General features: G+C 39.2%; 2 protein-coding genes across 4 annotated transcripts; both read right to left on the reverse strand.

Annotated features, from left to right (window-relative positions):
- Positions 1-365: 365 nt before the first annotated feature.
- Positions 366-8,658, reverse strand: LOC138593179 (syntaxin-4-like). 2 transcript variants are annotated; one of them, XM_069664067.1, is made up of 10 exons: positions 8,592-8,658; positions 7,175-7,279; positions 6,127-6,226; positions 5,905-5,979; positions 5,754-5,824; positions 5,503-5,611; positions 4,042-4,115; positions 3,101-3,238; positions 2,909-3,019; positions 366-2,006 (listed from the first exon to the last, which is right to left on the reverse strand). In XM_069664067.1, the coding sequence occupies exons 2-10, from the start codon at positions 7,235-7,237 to the stop codon at positions 1,926-1,928; spliced, it is 822 nt and encodes a 273-aa protein (XP_069520168.1). In that variant the 5' UTR covers positions 7,238-7,279; positions 8,592-8,658; the 3' UTR covers positions 366-1,925. The 2 variants fall into 2 exon arrangements, with proteins under 2 accessions (XP_069520168.1, XP_069520167.1); XM_069664066.1 differs by lacking the exon at positions 8,592-8,658 and adding an exon at positions 7,661-7,822.
- LOC138593180 (syntaxin-4-like) lies at positions 8,602-16,429 on the reverse strand. 2 transcript variants are annotated; one of them, XM_069664070.1, is made up of 11 exons: positions 16,186-16,429; positions 15,804-15,908; positions 14,756-14,855; positions 14,529-14,603; positions 14,378-14,448; positions 14,127-14,235; positions 11,930-12,003; positions 11,310-11,447; positions 11,118-11,228; positions 10,102-10,193; positions 8,602-8,674 (listed from the first exon to the last, which is right to left on the reverse strand). In XM_069664070.1, exons 1-10 carry the CDS (start codon positions 16,213-16,215, stop codon positions 10,113-10,115), a joined length of 894 nt encoding a protein of 297 aa, XP_069520171.1. In that variant the 5' UTR covers positions 16,216-16,429; the 3' UTR covers positions 8,602-8,674; positions 10,102-10,112. The 2 variants fall into 2 exon arrangements, with proteins under 2 accessions (XP_069520171.1, XP_069520169.1); XM_069664068.1 differs by lacking the exon at positions 8,602-8,674 and having other exon boundaries at positions 9,295-10,193.
- Between the last annotated feature and the right edge of the window lie 3,210 nt (positions 16,430-19,639).

The raw sequence follows: 19,639 nt of genomic DNA on the forward strand, positions 1-19,639 counted from the left end.
TATAAAGTTTGGAAAAATGAATAATTAGAACTTTTATTTTGAAGGTTAGAAGTATTAAATTTGAGTTTACTCCTTAAAAATGCTTGTTTTTCAGCATAATCAGGTGTTTCATTTACACGTCATTCATTTAAACCAAAATAGATACACTATTATAATAACTTAAACTTACATAACGCCTTTCATGGAACCCAAGGCCACTTTACAGAGAAAATAATGATTAACAAACTGATAGAAGTCATTGATTGCCTTGGTTACAAAGGAATCACGACTTTTTGTTTTGCAACTACCTTAATAGTAATTAAGATGTGATGATAAAAGCCTGAAACCATAAAAGTAGGATAAATAATACAAGAAAAACACAGTAATGTAACATGGCAGTATTTTATTTTAAAAACAGCTATATTAAAATAAAATGAGCGATGAAACATTCAACAGTAGCAACGTCACTGCTTTGCCCTCTCGTCAAACCTTTTTCTGTTCAGACTTAAGCGAGGACTGGACAACCTTTAACAAACGGCTGTGGTTTATTTGTCATATTGTTGTGCAACGAATGTGTTTTCTGTTTAGTTAATAGAAAAGTAGTAATAAGTCATTTTTTACTGCAAAAAAAATCTGTTCTTAGCTTCTTATATTTGGAGTTGTAATGCTTTTAAGTGTTTTATATAATTTTAAACTGAATATATTTCCGGTTTTGTTCTGACAAATGAAGACATTTAAACACTTTTCCTTGAGACAGATAGTTTTCACTATTTTTATTTTAAGACCAACTGATTGTTTTATCTGAAACAATCGTCTTCCACATATATTTCCAGGATTCAACAGCAGAATTTAACTAAAATGACTAAACTAGCAGGACAAACGGAGACCTTTCACAATATGACAAACAGTTAAAGAAAAACAAAGTCTTATTTAAAAAAAGAAAAGAGTATATTTGTCTGGATACAGTGAGAGCACCCTCGGCTGAAACACTGCTGTGTGAATTCACACATATTTATAAACAAGAATAAAAACTCACTCCGTCCCTTCTTGACAATGTTAGTGCACAAGATGACATTCTCAACTTCAGCTGTTCTCGAGCATGCAGAGGAGAAGGCAAGAAAAGATTTCATTATGTGTTGTTGTTTCTCGTAGCAGCTTACACATCAAATCATAAATACAAACTGGTAGGACAAATAAAAATGGGCCTTGGGCCGCTCATTGCAGTGCTGAGACACCTTGAAATAAAATGTAAAAATAAAAAGGGGGGGCTGCTATTTCACCAAAAAAATCTGTATTTACACTTGTTACATGAAGGCAGTTTCAAGTTTTAAAAATCTGCATAAAGAATGTCTTAAACACAAGCACTTTAGGTTATGTACAATTATATTAATAGACTATTTACTATCTATAAAAGAAATCGCTAATCTAAAACAATTGTTGTTTATGTCTCAAATTTATCCCGAAACAACATCGTAACGAGTCAACGCACACTTTTCCTGAGTACAGTATGACCAGCGACAGGGTGAGGTCTCAATACTGCTTTGTGCTTTCTTCTAGGACACTTAATCTCCTCTGTCTCCGTTTTTAGGAGAAGAGCTGACGGTGTAACAGTTCACGAATCGTCCTGGTCTTTGTGTGGCAGGCCAGAATCTGACGGGGGCTGGGGAGGTCCAGAAACAAGGGAAAGGTAACGCAGGGAAGATTGTGGCTTTTCTGTGAGTTAAGAAAACCGAGAGCGCATCTCTTCTTCTTAAAAAATGAAGCAAAAATATACAATAAAAAAAGGCCCGTGTGGAGGGTTTACAGGATGACGCATTGGAAATGTTACCAAAAAGAATTCATAGGGGGGCATAATTCACACATTCATCCTGTGGGCTGAAATTATTTACATGAAACCAGAATGTGCTTCTTCCAAACCGATTTACAACAACTCACACAGTCTGCTGTTAGGTGCCGAAGGTGGAGACCAATGAGATGACTAAGATGAGGATGAGGATGGCCAAACAGATCGCGATCCAGATCTTTTTCTGTGTTGGAGGAGACACAAACAAGAAAAATGCAACATTAATTCCGGTACTGTTGAACCTTGGGCCCAAATTTTACATATTTAAAGAATCCAAATGGCATAAATTCACTTTTGAACTGCTCCAGTAGATTGCCTCAGCAGGCAGCAATAAAATGGGGGGCAATGGCTACAACAAATCCTCGGGGTAACAACCCTTTGTTGCTCCGTTCTAACAGGTCACTACCCAGACAAGCGCAGTACAGAATTAGGACTTAGTCTTTGACAAAAGGTCTACACCTGGAGGCATCTTGTGCCAAAATTAGCGCATTGACGCAAGTTTTTTAGACCCAGGACGACACGCTTATAGATGCAGATTGTCTCTTTTCCCATTGCCAGTGAAGTATACTCCTATTGGTCTCTTCTCTGGTGCGTCATCGTCTGACGTCACAAACGCGTCTGAGACAGGGTTAGTAACCAGTGAAGATGTTACGGTGGTTAGGTCTTTATTGTATCTATTACTCATTCACTCTGTGTTTTGTAACGATGTTCGAGCGCTGCTCGGCCGGAGACGGGCGGAATTTGTAGCTGAGATGACGAGGAGTTGCAGAAGTGACCGATGGAGCATAGCATAGCAGAAAGGGGGCGGAGATTATTGTGTCGACATCAATACCGATCGGAGCCGAGATAATTACCCGGGTCTACTGCAGCATCAGTTGAACCGGGTCTGAATGCCGATTGTAAGGGAGGGAAAGCGGCTTAATTTGATTGGTTGCCTACAAGGGAGACATTGCAGCCAATGTAGCCCATTTTGCGACTGCTGTTTGAAGCAATGTATTGGAGCAAGTCTTTGTATCTACTATTCATTTAAACCCCAAAATATGTAGAGATAGTGTAAAAGAAAAGTGTAAAAGAACCATTTTGTACCTTTCGTGCTTTCTGTTGATACGTTACAGCCTTCTTTGTGTCGTCCTTTGCTTTCTCCACGTAGTTAGACGACTGTTTGATGTTGTTTTCAATCCGGTTCACCATCTCCCCCTGTGGAGGAAAAATTATCACAATCAGATCATCTTCACAACCACAGACAAGCCTGAGAAACTCATCAGCGTTCAGCTGTACCTGAGCCTCCACCTCCATGGCCAGGTACTGGAACATGTCGTGCAGGTCCTTGATGCTCCTCTCCAGCTTCAGGATCTCATCGTGCCGGGACTCGATCTCATTCAGGGCCTGCTTCGTAGCTTTAGCGTCAATCAGGATCTGGACCACAAAGTGCAAGTTGTTATTTGCTGCATTATGGACAATAAAAAAATCTGCAAACTGTCACAATCACTCCACATCTATGACTAGTGTCGGAGGAAGTACTACAGGTGTCACCAAACTAAGGTAGCTCTCTCCATAGGGTCACAAGATAAATCTATGGGACCAGCACACAAAACTAGGTCTAGCACATTTTTCTTTTTTTCAGTTTTTGATTATATATTGCTTAAACCTTTGAGCCTTGTGTCATTTATCAACAGTAAGGGCGTGTGTCAGCTTATGTAGTCCAGCGTTTACAGCGCTCAACATCCTAAGCACTGAAACGCCATCATCGCGCTCGTCAGTGTCACTTCTCACTCACAGACCAATCAAAATCAAGAAGGGGCGGGATTTACTTTATCAACTTTGGATGTGTGATGTGTTACAATGCCTCAACACACCGCAACTTGCATTGCAACTTTTTAAAAATCAATTTTTGGCTGCAACAATCCGAGAAAATGCAGCAAAGTCCCGGAGGGACTGACTGAAACACTAGAGACATGTCTAAGGGCTGCACATGACTTCCCTTCATGCTTACCCAATCAGGTGTCCAGTTTGAGCATTACAGAGGCAACAACAGAGCAAATCTGTCATCAATTCACACATACCACTTATACTATATGAGTATAGTACACCCACTGCTGTCTGTTGTTCACTGAAGGGGAAACACCTGCAACTGTGACAACGTTTTGCTAAAGCAGGTGTGTCTGTGTTATGGTTTCAACATCTCAGAGTTTCCACTTCCTTATATCAGACGTACTCACATTCTGAGTGAAAACATCCGTCTGCCCGCTCTCCAGCATCGTATCCAGCTCCTCGTCTGTCACATCAGCGCCAGCTGACAAAGGGAGAAATATGTTAGCTCTGAGAGATAGTCACTGCACCAGGGAAGTCATGTACCATCTTAAATTAGGGATTAGATATACCATCAGAGGGTGAGCCTTGAAATGTCACACTATTTGAAAGCCTTTCTTAGCTTTTGTTGGGGATGTGGACACTGACTGCACGACAGTATAGTCGTTTGTGTTTTTTACTTTTATTTTCAGGATGTCTGGTGATGTATCATGGATATACGTGTGGGTCGGGGGTTCTTTCTTCTGTTGAACATGTTGATTCTGTAATATAATGTGAAAATAAATAAATGGGGAGGATTATCCAAAAATAGGCTTTACTTCATAAAGACTAATTATTTGTTAAATTACTAGAAAACATTATATATCGTTATGGAGATATGATTGTGGCCATATCGCCCACCATGAACTATCCAATGTTTAGTATATATGCCTAAAAATTACTTAAACATACAGTGCAATTTCTGCTGCTGCAGGTCTGTCAATTAAAACAATAATTAAAGACGTCGTGTGATGACATCATGAAGTAGCATGGGATCATGGGAGTTGATGTCTCAACAACCACTGCAGATAAAAATCTATCAAACTAGCTCAAGCAGAAATCCTATTCAAGGACTTGGTAGTGTATAATAGTCTACTTGACTTCACGTTTATTCTCATTCCAACATTTACATGAGCTAACTATTGAGTCCACTACCCTTACAGTGATTGTGGTTAACCTTAATGATGGGGCAGCCCAGTGCTGTTATTCTTGGTCAAAACTATCAGGCTTCAATAACTTAACTTAATAACTTAATCATTTTGAATGCTGTTGTATTGTATGAAAGGTGCATTACCACCTGTCATAACAGCTCACCATAGAAAGCTCGTTTTATTAAGAAGCATTGGGAAACATTTGGGATATAATATAAATGTAAAACTTTATTTTAGATTTATTTTCTTTCAGCAACCACTTAATTAATCAGGTTATTAATTATTTAATAAGTGGTAATTACACACTATAATTTAGTTGTAGAAGATTTATTAATATATTTATCAATAACTTTAACCTACAACCTTTAAGAGGAGGCTCTTGTACAGACAGATAAAGAATTATAACACAGCTGTAATAAGAGGACATATAATATAAACTACTGTACATTAAATCATATAATAGAGATAATTAAACCTCAGCAGTGTGGTTTAAAAGTGAAGTGAGTGTTGGGATGACATGTGACAAATATCATGAGACAAAGTGAAACTCATGATGAGGCAACTTCCAGTCCAACACACTGAGTGAGCAGCGAGGGGGGGGGGGGGGGGGGGGGGGGTGCCCACTGACCACAAAATCAAACACACAGACGAATAAATCAGAGCTGTTCTCCTTTTACTCACTGATCTTCAGCTGCCTATGTATCCTCTCCACGTTGCGGTCTCTGTACTGGGCCTGGATGGTGTTACAGTGACCCATCAGCTCCACAAACTCCTTGGACAAGACGCCGTGCTGGACAGAAGGAAACACTTAGGTCACTATGCCGCTGGATCAAGATGCATGGTAGCCTCGGTGTTGCAAACGTTGTATCCTTTAATGTGTTATGACTTCAGGCTAGGATGTTGTGGCATAAAAGCAAAAAGTTTAAATCAACCTGGGTACGCTGCATCCGAATACTTATGGGGATATATTTTCCATCATCATCTCCCTTCTTCGGTTCAATACCTGTGGAAGGACACGAGACGCAGATGAGTGTCAATCATGTTAAACTAAAACACTGCTGACTTGTTTTCATCGACACTCACTCTTCAGTTTTCTCTGGATCTGAGTCGCCAAAGTTTTGATCTCCTCTCGAAGCGTCTGGAGCTCTTTCTTCATACCTAACCAAAGAGGAAAACAACACATTCAGCATTCAAATGCCGCAGAGTGACATTTTCTTTTCAATTATTTGATGATTTTGTCCAGTTTCACTTCACATGCACGGTTTCCAGTTTGATCAGAAACCAAATCTGTCCTAAATGACTTACTCTCCTCTGGCAGCGCCACACCCAGCACCGTTTTCTGTTTGTTCTCGAGGTCGGACACCATCCGCTTGAGGCTGTTGAGCCCCTCGTGAATTTCTTGCATCTAATAATGAGAAAGGTGTTGTTTTAAAGTTTATCCACAAAACACAGATTACAGTCTTTGGTGGACATTTATTTGTTCATGAATAGAAAATGAATCACAAACAACTTTGCAAATCAATTATAAGTTTTTACTCATATATCAATCAAGAATGCCAAAGATGATCTCGTTCCAGGTTCAGAAATGGATCCTGCCTGCCTAACTGACTGCTAATCGAACCAAACATGGTTTCAGGCTTTAGGCTCTGGAGACTTATAGACTTCTAATTATTTTTTTTAAAACAACATACTCAAAAATAAATCTATGTAATGAGAAAAAGGTCCAAAGAGTGCATATGCAGATCATTTGAGTTATAATATATCAAAGAGTATAGAAAAATGTCCATCCAATATCCCAAATAATCAGAAATGTTCAGATTTCAGAATCAAACACTTTACTCTAAGTCTGTAGAAAATTATGTCCTTGCCTAAACACCTATATTATCTGTAACGTGACATTGTGACACAATTTGTCTTCACAAATAACGCAACTCTTGCTATTTTCTATGGATATGGCTCAAGGCATCAATAATTTAAATTTTGCAATAGGCCATAATGCATTGCAATAATTAATGTATAGTTCATCCCTAGATGGAATCAGTGCTTTTTAAGCTCAGCCCAAAAGGCATGGCAATAACACTGGGTCCTTCTAAAGCAGCCCAGTACAAGAACACTGCATTGAGCTGAGACTGAGATGTTGCCAAAACAAAAGTTACAAGATAGAAAGATTTAGAGTTAGACCTTTCCTTAATTTAACGATATAAACAAACCCCATGCTGAACATACAACAAACTATTTTCCAACAGAAAATGCCGATAAAGTAATGCTAAAGAATAAATTAAAAAACTTTCAGATAAGACCAAGTGATCTGTCATCAGTCAGTTAATTAATATTATTGTTAAATAAAGCTCACCTTTTTAAGGAAGGCTTCATTCTCCTTCTCCTCTTTGGCTGAAGAGGTTCCAGTTTTGTTCATGAGGGCTTTCACCTCATCATCCTCATCTGAAGCGTCCGCATTCTGCAGCCAGAGCGACAAAAACAAAGGTACAAATAGAAAACACAGTGAGTGCTTTTAATGCGTATGGAGATGTTTCCATCTTAAGCACAACAAACTTCTCCAGCCCCAGCTGCCGTGCCCTTTCCCCGGCCTGACATTTCCTTTACGGCGAAAGGGCTGGAACGGAAGTTGGACATAAAACGGTCGCTAAAGTTCACATTCAGGCAGACAAACCGTTAAAGCGTAGTTACTTTAACCACTCTTACTGGTTTACTTTCACAGTCAAAGTTGTCACAGTAGGACAAGTAAGCATGCGTTAACGTGTTCAACAGGAGTCAACTAGGCTACGTTTAGCAGGCTAGCGCCCAAGTGCTAACGTTAGCAGTTTACTTTGAAACTCACATTTCCTAATTCCTTAGTTCGGTCCCGCATTTTTTCAGGACGAAGCAGTCAGCCAGGTGTCAGAAACGCTGCAGCTTCACGCCGAAGTATGGTACGTTGTTCCCAGGCACATAAACTGACTGTAAAAACTGTAAACTTTGCTCTACTGTCATTCAACGAGTGAACTCCTTTTTCTTCTTCTGGCAATATTCAAAACATTGAACGTTGACTCATTGGCGCCCCCTTTGACAGCAGAGCGTTACTGCTACTTACATCTCACAACGATTTACAGTCTATTTTTTGTTTATTATTTACTTGGCGTTTTCCACATGTTTATTTGAGTGAACTCATTTTGTACTTGGGTTTTCTTATTTTGAATGATTTACATATACATAATGGCGTAAAGACTCTATTACTTTCACTTTCCACTCCCCCAGGAATTCCATTCTGGGAGGGAAAATCAAAGGTTGCTTTGAGTTATTGGCGACAGTTGATTCATGTTTGTTTCCTCTGTACAACTGTGGAATCTGCAGTAGAATACGCAGTTGCCAGTTTATCAGGCACTCTCAGCTAAAACAGCTTGACGATCCTTCAGTAGATTTTAACTTTAACATTCAGCTTTTGTTAAACCTGTTTTATAAGAGGTTTTGATTAAACTTAAATATTGTATTGTATTTTACTTAGTGTAGGTTTATTTTATTGGCTGGAATATTAAAAACCACTTTCCTTGAGCTGCAAAAATAAACATAAGTGCAAACCACAACTCTCTAAAACAGTTTAAATAAAAAAGAAAACGCTATATCTTCCATTGCAGGACTGTTGTAGACTGTATTTGCTTTGTCTATGTGTACTGAATAAACCGGCAGCCGAGTGTATTTATAAGGCTGCATGTGGGCTACACCTGTGACAAGTTCAGAGTGTCATCATTGCTACTCATGCATATCAAACATACCTGAGAGCTGCACACGCGTTCCCTACTGGCCTCTGACAGCCACAAGAGGGCGTTGTTTGCCTGCACAAGTTGCTGCACCAAAGCTGTAATTTAATATCAAAGAGAGACACATTAACATGGAACTTATGTACTTCAGTTAAGAATTTCACCTGCGTTAAGAATAAAGCTTGTGTAGAAATTAACAATTGTCTTATAAATATTCATGTCTAACATTTTCTTTTCAGGGGCTATTAATAGCCCTGTTGTAGACTGATGAGGTTTATACAGTATGTCTGACATTTCAAGTGCAGCCTCAACACTTAAGATAATAAACCTGCAAAACAGTAAATTATCCAGGCAGCAAGTTGATGTGAAGTGTTGTTTGTGGCTAAATTAATTAAGTTAAAGACAGTAAAACATCATCTCTTTTTCTTCATTTTATCTATAGCCATTTTCAATTTAAAATAAGCGTTAAAAAATAATGGTTAGGTGCCAATTTAGGGATTTTTTAAATGCCTTTTGTGCAAAGGTTATTAAAGTCTAAATAAATTAAATGACCTTAAACTAATTACCCTAAACTGAAGTATATCTGAAAATCAAAGTTATTCATTTAATGCTAACACCAAAAAATAAATAATAATAAATAGTCAGGCCTATGTTATTATTTTAATGTATTTTATTTCCAAAGTTCTAATTTGTAAAGTACAAAATAACAAAAGTACAGGCAAGAAAAGATTGTTTCTCGTAGCAGCTTACACATCAAATCATAAATACAAACTGGTAGGACAAATAAAAATGGGCCTTGGGCCGCTCATTGCAGTGCTGAGACACCTTGAAATAAAATGTAAAAATAAAAAGGGGGGGCTGCTATTTCACCAAAAAAATCTGTATTTACACTTGTTACATGAAGGCAGTTTCAAGTTTTAAAAATCTGCATAAAGAATGTCTTAAACACAAGCACTTTAGGTTATGTACAATTATATTAATAGACTATTTACTATCTATAAAAGAAATCGCTAATCTAAAACAATTGTTGTTTATGTCTCAAATTTATCCCGAAACAACATCGTAACGAGTCAACGCACACTTTTCCTGAGTACAGTATGACCAGCGACAGGGTGAGGTCTCAATACTGCTTTGTGCTTTCCTCTAGGACACTTAATCTCCTCTGTCTCCGTTTTTAGGAGAAGAGCTGACGGTGTAACAGTTCACGAATCGTCCTGGTCTTTGTGTGGCAGGCCAGAATCTGACGGGGGCTGGGGAGGTCCAGAAACAAGGGAAAGGTAACGCAGGGAAGATTGTGGCTTTTCTGTGAGTTAAGAAAACTGAGAGCGCATCTCTTCTTCTTAAAAAATGAAGCAAAAATACACAATAAAAAAAGGCCTGTGTGGAGGGTTTACAGGATGACGCATTGGAAATGTTACCAAAAAGAATTCATAGGGGGGCATAATTCACACATTCATCCTGTGGGCTGAAATTATTTACATGAAACCAGAATGTGCTTCTTCCAAACCGATTTACAACAACTCACACAGTCTGCTGTTAGGTGCCGAAGGTGGAGACCAATGAGATGACTAAGATGAGGATGAGGATGGCCGAACAGATCGCGATCCAGGTCTTTTTCTGTGTTGGAGGAGACACAAACGGATCAATTCATCTACAAGAAAAATGCAACATTAATTCCGGTACTGTTGAACCTTTGGCCCAAATTTTACATATTTAAAGGATCCAAATGGCATAAATTCGTTTTTGAACTGCTCCAGTAGATTGCCTCAGCAGGCAGCAATAAAATGGGGGGCAATGGCCGCGACAAATCCTCGGGGTAACAAGGTGTTTTCAGATGCAGACTGCAATCGCAGAAGCCAATATCTTTGCAAATAATCATGCAAAAATGTTAAAATCTGCTGCAATTAGTTAAAAAGTTAATGTAGATGCACGTAAATATGTGAATGCTTTATGGAAAATCCGAGACAGGGTTAGTAAACAGTGAAGATGTTACGGTGGTTAGGTCTTTACTGTATCTATTACTCATTCAGTCTGTGTATCAAACTCGGGGCCGACAAATTTGCCACGATGCTCGAGCGCTGCTCAGCCAGAGACGGGCGGAATTTGTACCTGAGATGACGAGGAGTTGCAGAAGTGACCGATGGAGCATAATATCGCGCCAGAAAGGGGGCGGAAATTAGTGTGTCGACATCAATACCGATCGGAGCAGAGATAATTACCCGGGTCTACTGCAGCGTCAGTTGACCCGGGTCTGAATGCCGATTGTAAGGGAGGGAAAGCGGCTTAATTTGATTGGTTGCCTACAAGGGAGACATTGCAGCCAATGTAGCCCATTTTGCGACTGCTGTTTGAAGCAATGTATTGGAGCAAGTCTTTGTATCTACTATTCATTTAAACCCCAAAATATGTAGAGATAGCACTTCAGATTGTACAACAGGACAAAAACTGTTTAAGAAGAGCAAGTAAAAGATTTGCCACTCAGTTAAAGTGTCCGTTTCATGGTGCTAAGCAGATTATACGTGTAAAAGAACCATTTTGTACCTTTCGTGCTTTCTGTTGATACGTTACAGCCTTCCTTGTGTGCTTCTCTGCTTTCTCCACGTAGTCAGACGACTGTTCGATGTTGTTTTCAATCCGGTTCACCATCTTCCCCTGTGGAGGAAAAATGATCACAATCAGATCATCTTCACAACCACAGACAAGCCTGAGAAACTCATCAGCGTTCAGCTGTACCTGAGCCTCCACCTCCATGGCCAGGTTCCGGAACATTTCGTACAGGTCCTTGATGCTCCTCTCCAGCTTCAGGATCTCATCGTGCCGGGACTCGATCTCATTCAGGGCCTGCTTCGTAGCTTTAGCGTCAATCAGGATCTGGACCACAAAGTGCAAGTTGTTATTAGCTGCATTATGGACAATAAAAAAATCTGCAAACTGTCACAATCACTCCACATCTATGACTAGTGTCGGAGGAAGTACTACAGGTGTCACTAAACTAAGGTAGCTCTCTCCAAAGGGTCACAAGATAAATCTATGGGACCAGCACACAAAACTAGGTCTAGCACATTTTGAATGATTTGTTTTGCACATACACACATAAGGGCTGCACATGACTTCCCTTCATGCTTACCCAATCAGGTGTCCAGTTTGAGCATTACAGAGGCAACAACAGAGCAAATCTGTCATCAATTCACACATACCACTTATACTATATGAGTATAGTACACCCACTGCTGTCTGTTGTTCACTGAAGCGGAAACACCTGCAACTGTGACAACGTTTTGCTAAAGCAGGTGTGTCTGTGTTGTGGTTTCAACATCTCAGAGTTTCCACTTCCTTATATCAGACGTACTCACATTCTGAGTGAAAACATCCGTCTGCCCGCTCTCCAGCATCGTATCCAGCTCCTCGTCTGTCACATCATTGCCAGCTGACAAAGGGAGAAATATGTTAGCTCTGAGAGATAGTCACTGCACCAGGGAAGTCATGTACCATCTTAAATTAGGGATTAGATATACCATCAGAGGGTGAGCCTTGAAATGTCACACTATTTGAAAGCCTTTCTCAGCTTTTGTTGGGGATGTGGACACTGACTGCACGACAGTATAGTCGTTTGTGTTTTTTACTTTTATTTTCAGGATGTCTGGTGATGTATCATGGATATACGTGTGGGTCGGGGGTTCTTTCTTCTGTTGAACATGTTGATTCTGTAATATAATGTGAAAATAAATAAATGAAAAAGACCTTAATCAACAAAAAGTTCTGACCTTTGGGTACAGGAAGTTCACGTTTTGAGAAATCATCCAGAAAGTGAAAATATAAAAATTCCCTCTAAAGTGAAATTAAAAGAAAGAAGTCTCACGTTTTCCCTATTTCCCTATTTTCTGTGAGGCTTTTGTAAATGTGTTTTTCCCCAATATTAAGATTTATATAGATGACTGTGTTGGGCTGCAAAAACTTGTTCCGACTACCACTTAATCTCGTAATTATTTACTCGATTGTTCTACAAAAAAATTAGAAAGCACTGAAAAATTAACTTCACAATATATTAGAGCAAAAGATGATTTTTTTCTACCAACAGTACAAAAAACCCCCAAATAATTTAATTTAGTTAAAAAACAGAAAACTGTAACATCTAAGAACGATGAACTAGGGCTGGGCAATATGACAGTATACTGTATATTCTTAACACAATGTGAGAATGTCTATCATATGTGTTTGTCTATATCGTCTCTATCGTGATGTCACAAAACCAGCGGCTGAACGCTCCATGTTCTACTCCGTGCACGTGGGAGTGAGCCTGGAGCGAACCACAGAGGGAGGCGCTGTTTATTAACACAGACAGTAACGTGCAGAAAAGGACTCGGTACTTTTAATTTGTCAGGTATTTGTTTCACAAAGGATTATCCAAAAATAGGCTTTACTTCATAAAGACTAATTATTTGTTAAATTACTAGAAAACATTATATATCGTTATGGAGATATGATTGTGGCCATATCGCCCACCATGAACTATCCAATGTTTAGTATATATGCCTAAAAATTACTTAAACATACAGTGCAATTTCTGCTGCTGCAGGTCTGTCAATTAAAACAATAATTAAAGACGTCGTGTGATGACATCATGAAGTAGCATGGGATCATGGGAGTTGATGTCTCAACAACCACTGCAGATAAAAATCTATCAAACTAGCTCAAGCAGAAATCCTATTCAAGGACTTGGTAGTGTATAATAGTCTACTTGACTTCACGTTTATTCTCATTCCAACATTTACATGAGCTAACTATTGAGTCCACTACCCTTACAGTGATTGTGGTTAACCTTAATGATGGGGCAGCCCAGTGCTGTTATTCTTGGTCTTCAGGCTTCAATAACTTAATGATCATTTTGAATGCTGTTGTATTGTATGAAAGATGCATTACCACCTGTCATAACAGCTCACCATGGAAAGCTCGTTTTATTAAGACAGGTTATCTTATGTGGTGCTTTCCATACTTCCCTGGACGTTACTGCAACTGATACTCACTGTTAGCTTATATTCAGTTCTGTATTTCTCTGGGTTTAAACATGGTGGGAAACATTTGGGATATAATATAAATGTGAAACTTTATTTTAGATTTATTTTCTTTCAGCAACCACTTAATTAATCAGGTTATTAATTATTTAATAAGTGGTAATTACACACTATAATTTAGTTGTAGAAGATTTATTAATATATTTATCAATAACTTTAACCTACAACCTTTAAGAGGAGGCTCTTGTACAGACAGATAAAGAATTATAACACAGCTGTAATAAGAGGACATATAATATAAACTACTGTACATTAAATCATATAATAGAGATAATTAAACCTCAGCAGTGTGGTTTAAAAGTGAAGTGAGTGTTGGGATGACGTGACAAATATCATGAGACAAAGTGAAACTCATGATGACGCAACTTCCAGTCCAACACACTGAGTGAGCAGCGAGGAGGGGGAGGGGGTGTGTGAGCACCGACCACAAAATCAAACACACAGACGAATAAATTAGAGCTGTTCTCCTTTTACTCACTGATCTTCAGCTGCCTATGTATCCTCTCCATGTTGCGGTCTTTGTACTGGGCCTGGATGGTGTTACAGTGACCCATCAGCTCCACAAACTCCTTGGACAAGACGCCGTGCTGGACAGAAGGAAACACTTAGGTCACTATGCCGCTGGATCAAGATGCATGGTAGCCTCGGTGTTGCAAACGTTGTATCCTTTAATGTGTTATGACTTCAGGCTAGGATGTTGTGGCATAAAAGCAAAAAGTTTAAATCAACCTGGGTACGCTGCATCCGAATACTTATGGGGATATATTTTCCATCATCGTCTCCCTTCTTCGGTTCAATACCTGTGGAAGGACACGAGACGCAGATGAGTGTCAATCATGTTAAACTAAAACACTGCTGACTTGTTTTCATCGACACTCACTCTTCAGTTTTCTCTGGATCTGAGTCGCCAAAGTTTTGATCTCCTCTCGAAGCGTCTGGAGCTCTTTATTCGTACCTAACCAAAGAGGAAAACAACACATTCAGCATTCAAATGCCGCAGAGTGACATTTTCTTTTCAATTATTTGATGATTTTGTCCAGTTTCACTTCACATGCACGGTTTCCAGTTTGATCAGAAACCAAATCTGTCCTAAATGAACAGACTTACTCTCCTCTGGCAGCGCCACACCCAGCACCGTTTTCTGTTTGTTCTCGAGGTCGGACACCATCCGCTTGAGGCTGTTGAGCCCCTCGTGAATTTCTTGCATCTAATAATGAGAAAGGTGTTGTTTTAAAGTTTATCCACAAAACACAGATTACAGTCTTTGGTGGACATTTATTTGTTCATGAACAGAAAATGAATCACCAACACCTTTGCTAATCAATTATAAGTTTTTACTCATATATCAATCAAGAATGCCAAAGATGATCTCGTTCCAGGTTCAGAAATGGATCCTGCCTGCCTAACTGACTGCTAATCGAACCAAACGTGGTTTCAGGCTTTAGGCTCTGGAGACTTATAGACTTCTAATTATTTTTTTTAAAACAACATACTCAAAAATAAATCTATGTAATGAGAAAAAGGTCCAAAGAGTGCATATGCAGATCATTTGAGTAATAATATATCAAAGAGTATAGAAAAATGTCCATCCAATATCCCAAATAATCAGAAATGTTCAGATTTCAGAATCAAACACTTTACTCTAAGTCTGTAGAAAATTATGTCCTCGCCTAAACACCTATATTATCTGTAACGTGACATTGTGACACACTTTGTCTTCACAAATAACGCAACTCTTGCTATTTTCTATGGATATGGCTCAAGGCATCAATAATTTAAATTTTGCAATAGGCCATAATGCATTGCAATCATTAATGTATAGTTCATCCCTAGATGGAATCAGTGCTTTTTAAGTTCAGCCCAAAAGGCATGGCAATAACACTGGGTCCTTCTAAAGCAGCCCAGTACAAGAACACTGCATTGAGCTGAGACTGAGATGTTGCCAAAACAAAAGTTACAAGATAGAAAGATTTAGAGTTAGACCTTTCCTTAATTTAACGATATAAACAAACCCCATGCTGAACATACAACAAACTATTTTCCAACAGAAAATGCCAATAAAGTAATGCTAAAGAATACATTTAAAAACTTTCAGATAAGACCAAGTGATCTGTCATCAGTCAGTTAATTAATATTATTGTTAAACAAAGCTCACCTTTTTAAGGAAGGCTTCATTCTCCTTCCCCTCTTTGGCTGAAGAGGTTCCAGTTTTGTTCATGAGGGCTTTCACCTCATCATCCTCATCTGAAGCGTCCGCATTCTGCAGCCAGAGCGACAAAAACAAAGGTACAAATAGAAAACACAGTGAGTGCTTTAATGCGTATGGAGATGTTTCCATCTTAAGCACAATAAACTTCTCCAGCCCCAGCTGCCGTGCCCTTTCCCCGGCCTGACATTTCCTTTACATCGAAAGGGCTGGAACGGAAGTTGGACATAAAACGGTCGCTAAAGTTCACATTCAGGCAGACAAACCGTTAAAGCGTAGTTACTTTAACCACTCTTACTGGTTTACTTTCACAGTCAAAGTTGAAACTCACATTTCCTAATTCCTTAGTTCGGTCCCGCATTTTTTCAGGACGAAGCAGTCAGCCAGGTGTCAGAAACGCTGCAGCTTCACGCCGAAGTATGGTAAGTTGTTCCCAGGCACATAAACTGACTGTAAAAACTGTAAACTTTGCTCTACTGTCATTCAACGAGTGAACTCCTTTTTCTTCTTCTGGCGATATTCAAAACATTGAACGTTGACTCATTGGCAGCCGAGTGTATTTATAAGGCTGCATGTGGGCTACACCTGTGACAAGTTCAGAGTGTCATCACTGCTACTCATGCATATCAAACATACCATAGAGCTGCAGTGCACACGCGTTCCCTACTGGCCTCTGACAGCCACAAGAGGGCGTTGTTTGCCTGCACAAGTTGCTGCACCAAAGCTGTAATTTAATATCAAAGAGAGACACATTAACATGGAACTTATGTACTTCAGTTAAGAAATTCACCTGCATTAAGAATAAAGGTTGTATAGATAATTAACAATTGTCTTATAAATATTCATGTCTAACATTTCCTTTTCACGGGCTATTAATAGCCCTGTTGTAGACTGATGAGGTTTATACAGCATGTCTGACATTTCAAGTGCAGCCTCAACACTTAAGATAATAAACCTGCAAAACAGTAAATTATCCAGGCAGCAAGTTGATGCTGTTGACATTTATTACCACAGTCTCGAGCGTTGTTTGTGGCTAAATTAATTAAGTTAAAGACAGTAAAACATCATCTCTTTTTCTTCATTTTATCTATAGCCATTTTCAATTTAAAATAAGCGTTAAAAAATAATGGTTAGGTGCCAATTTAGGGATTTTTTAAATGCCTTTTGTGCAAAGGTTATTAAAGTCTAAATAAATTAAATGACCTTAAACTAATTACCCTAAACTGAAGTATATCTGAAAATCAAAGTTATTCATTTAATGCTAACACCAAAAAATAAATAATAATAAATAGTTAGGCCTATGTTATTATTTTAATGTGTTTAAAAGTTCTAATTTGTAAAGTACAAAATTACAAAAGTACAGACTCAGTCTGAAATGTTGAACAAGTAGGGAGTGGCATGTCAAAAAAGTACCTACAGTAAAGCACTCATAGTACTTTGAGTATTTGAGCACCTAAAATTTAGGCATCATTTTTTGCCTATTGTGAATTAGCCCACTACACTGCAACTGCGTACTATAAATCAGAGGTCAACATTATCTTAGGTGCTTTATTAACAAAAAAGTCATAAAAACTTCACCCAACAAAAGCTGAAATCATCCTTTGTGACTTCATGCAGGAGACATCAAAAGTAGACTACAGTTCCCATGATGCACCGGCTGGGAACGTCGTGTCGCCAGCGAGCTGTCAGTGTTGGGGGAGAGCAGAGGGAGAGAAATCGGTCCAGCATCTCTGGAGCAGCGGAGCGGAGCGGATGACAGGGACACACAGTCTTCATCAGCCAAAATGAGGAGGATTTAGCCGAATGTTTCCCCCCAGAGTGGATGTTTAAAGACTGACCCTCCTCGTCTGCCGTAGATCAGCGCAGGAGATCTGACTTTATTCTATCAATGAGATAATGTGGAGTGGCTGTACCGCCCGGTGGTAACGCAGAAAAACACAAGATGAAGAAGCAGTTCAACCGAATGAGACAGCTCGCCAACCAAACAGTGGGCAGGTAAGAGCTGAAATTAAGCAAAGACACGTTTTATACGCGAAATGTCAGAGCTGTAGGTTTTAATTTGACATGGCATTTGTCGCTTGTTTGTTCGGCTGCCAGTTTAAAGCATTCAGTCATTCACTCGATGGGCTTTCGCTGCTCAGCTGGTTTGATTTGCACAAAGCATTAACTGTCGGTGTAGGTCACAGTTGCAGTGTGAGCGTTGTGTGATTGATTGAGCCCAGCAGGGAGGAGCGTAGCCGCACACTGATGATGAGGGAGCGGACATGGTACCCGAGGAGCAGGGCTGCTGCCCACTGACCAATAAAAGCCGGGCAGAGGGCGGCCTGCGGGCACCCTGCTGGGGGTGAGGGTGGGGGGAGAGGACACCCAGGGCCACCACCATGCCTGCAGTGACATATGTTTGTTTCACTCTTTAATCTGGGAAATGTGCCATCATGAGCGGACACAGATGTTTGTTGTGAATGCAGTGGATAGAAGAATGTCATGGGTGGGTTTTTTTTAACATAGCCTCCCATTCATTCAAAGGCAAAGCAAACATTGAAATGAAAGCATGGAGAAGGTCTTCAAAGTCACATCTGCAAGCGAATTACCAGAGATTTGCTCTGTTTGAAAAGGAAAGTTTCTACTCTCTGACTAATTTGTTTTCTTTTTGAGAGTTAAAGACGAGGAGATTGAGACCACTCGTGTTTGTTTGCTAAATATGGAGCTCAAGCCAGGAGTAGTTAGCCTAGCTTAGCATTAAGACTGGAAACAGAGGGAAAGAGCTAGCTAGCTAGACTCAAACATAAATTTAATAAAGAAAATATAATGTGTGAATACCTGCACTTTATATGGAATTAGTTTCACGTTTGGACAAAATAAGGCTAGCTGTTTACCCTAATTTTTAGATTTTATGCTAAGCTAAGCTAACTGTATCCTGACTTAAAGTGTGGTGTCAATCTTCTGATCTATCCCCCAGCAAGGAAGTGAATGTCAACCTTTTCCTTCTAGACGATAGAATAGCAGTTTTGTTTTGAGTCCATGATGACACTAAGGTTTCTGACTTTGCTTAGGGTTTTTTCGAGGATGGAGAGCAAGACAAGTAATTTACTGGGAAACATTTGAAATCATTTTATATATGATCAATGCACCTGCAGAGAAAATCTATGGGATGATTTTTACTTGTTTACAGTGCTAGGTACACTTAGGTTTTATCTGCGTAAGCATGTTGATGTTAGGAAAACCTGTATAAACATTCAATCGCTGATTAAAGCAGCAATCTTGAATATCTTGGTTAGTTCTCTTTAGCAATTTAGCTATGACATCAAGGCATAGTTGTAGGTTTGTGTTTTTGTTCTTTGTCTTTGAATTTGCTCCTGTTTTTTTAGTTTAATCATCTATTGTCATTGATCTTTCTTCGGCCGTATAGTCGTTTATTCACCACTTGACAAAAAACACAGTACGCTATTTCCATCTAATCTCTCTGGTGGACCAACCACTACCAAATTATAATACAAATGCAAGGGCTTTCACCATGGAGCTCAACTCGTGTAAAAGATAGGGGCCTAACAGACATTTATATAGCTCAAATTCAAGAGATTATAACTTTAGAAGAGGCCCAAGGATTGAGCCTTGGGGAACTCCAGAAACTATCTCTCAAGTTTATGTACTGAACTTTCACTCACCTGTGTCCCTATTACATGTGCATACATTTTAGTCTTTAACCTGGCTGCTTGCATACATGACTGACAACAATATATTGGCACAGCTCTTGATTGCTTTTCTATATTGGTTTGACTTAGTGG

This window comes from Semicossyphus pulcher, unplaced genomic scaffold (assembly GCF_022749685.1).
Source record: "Semicossyphus pulcher isolate SPU_LCO1_2020_fin unplaced genomic scaffold, fSemPul1.0.p SCAF_16, whole genome shotgun sequence".
Lineage (NCBI taxonomy): Eukaryota > Metazoa > Chordata > Actinopteri > Labriformes > Labridae > Semicossyphus > Semicossyphus pulcher.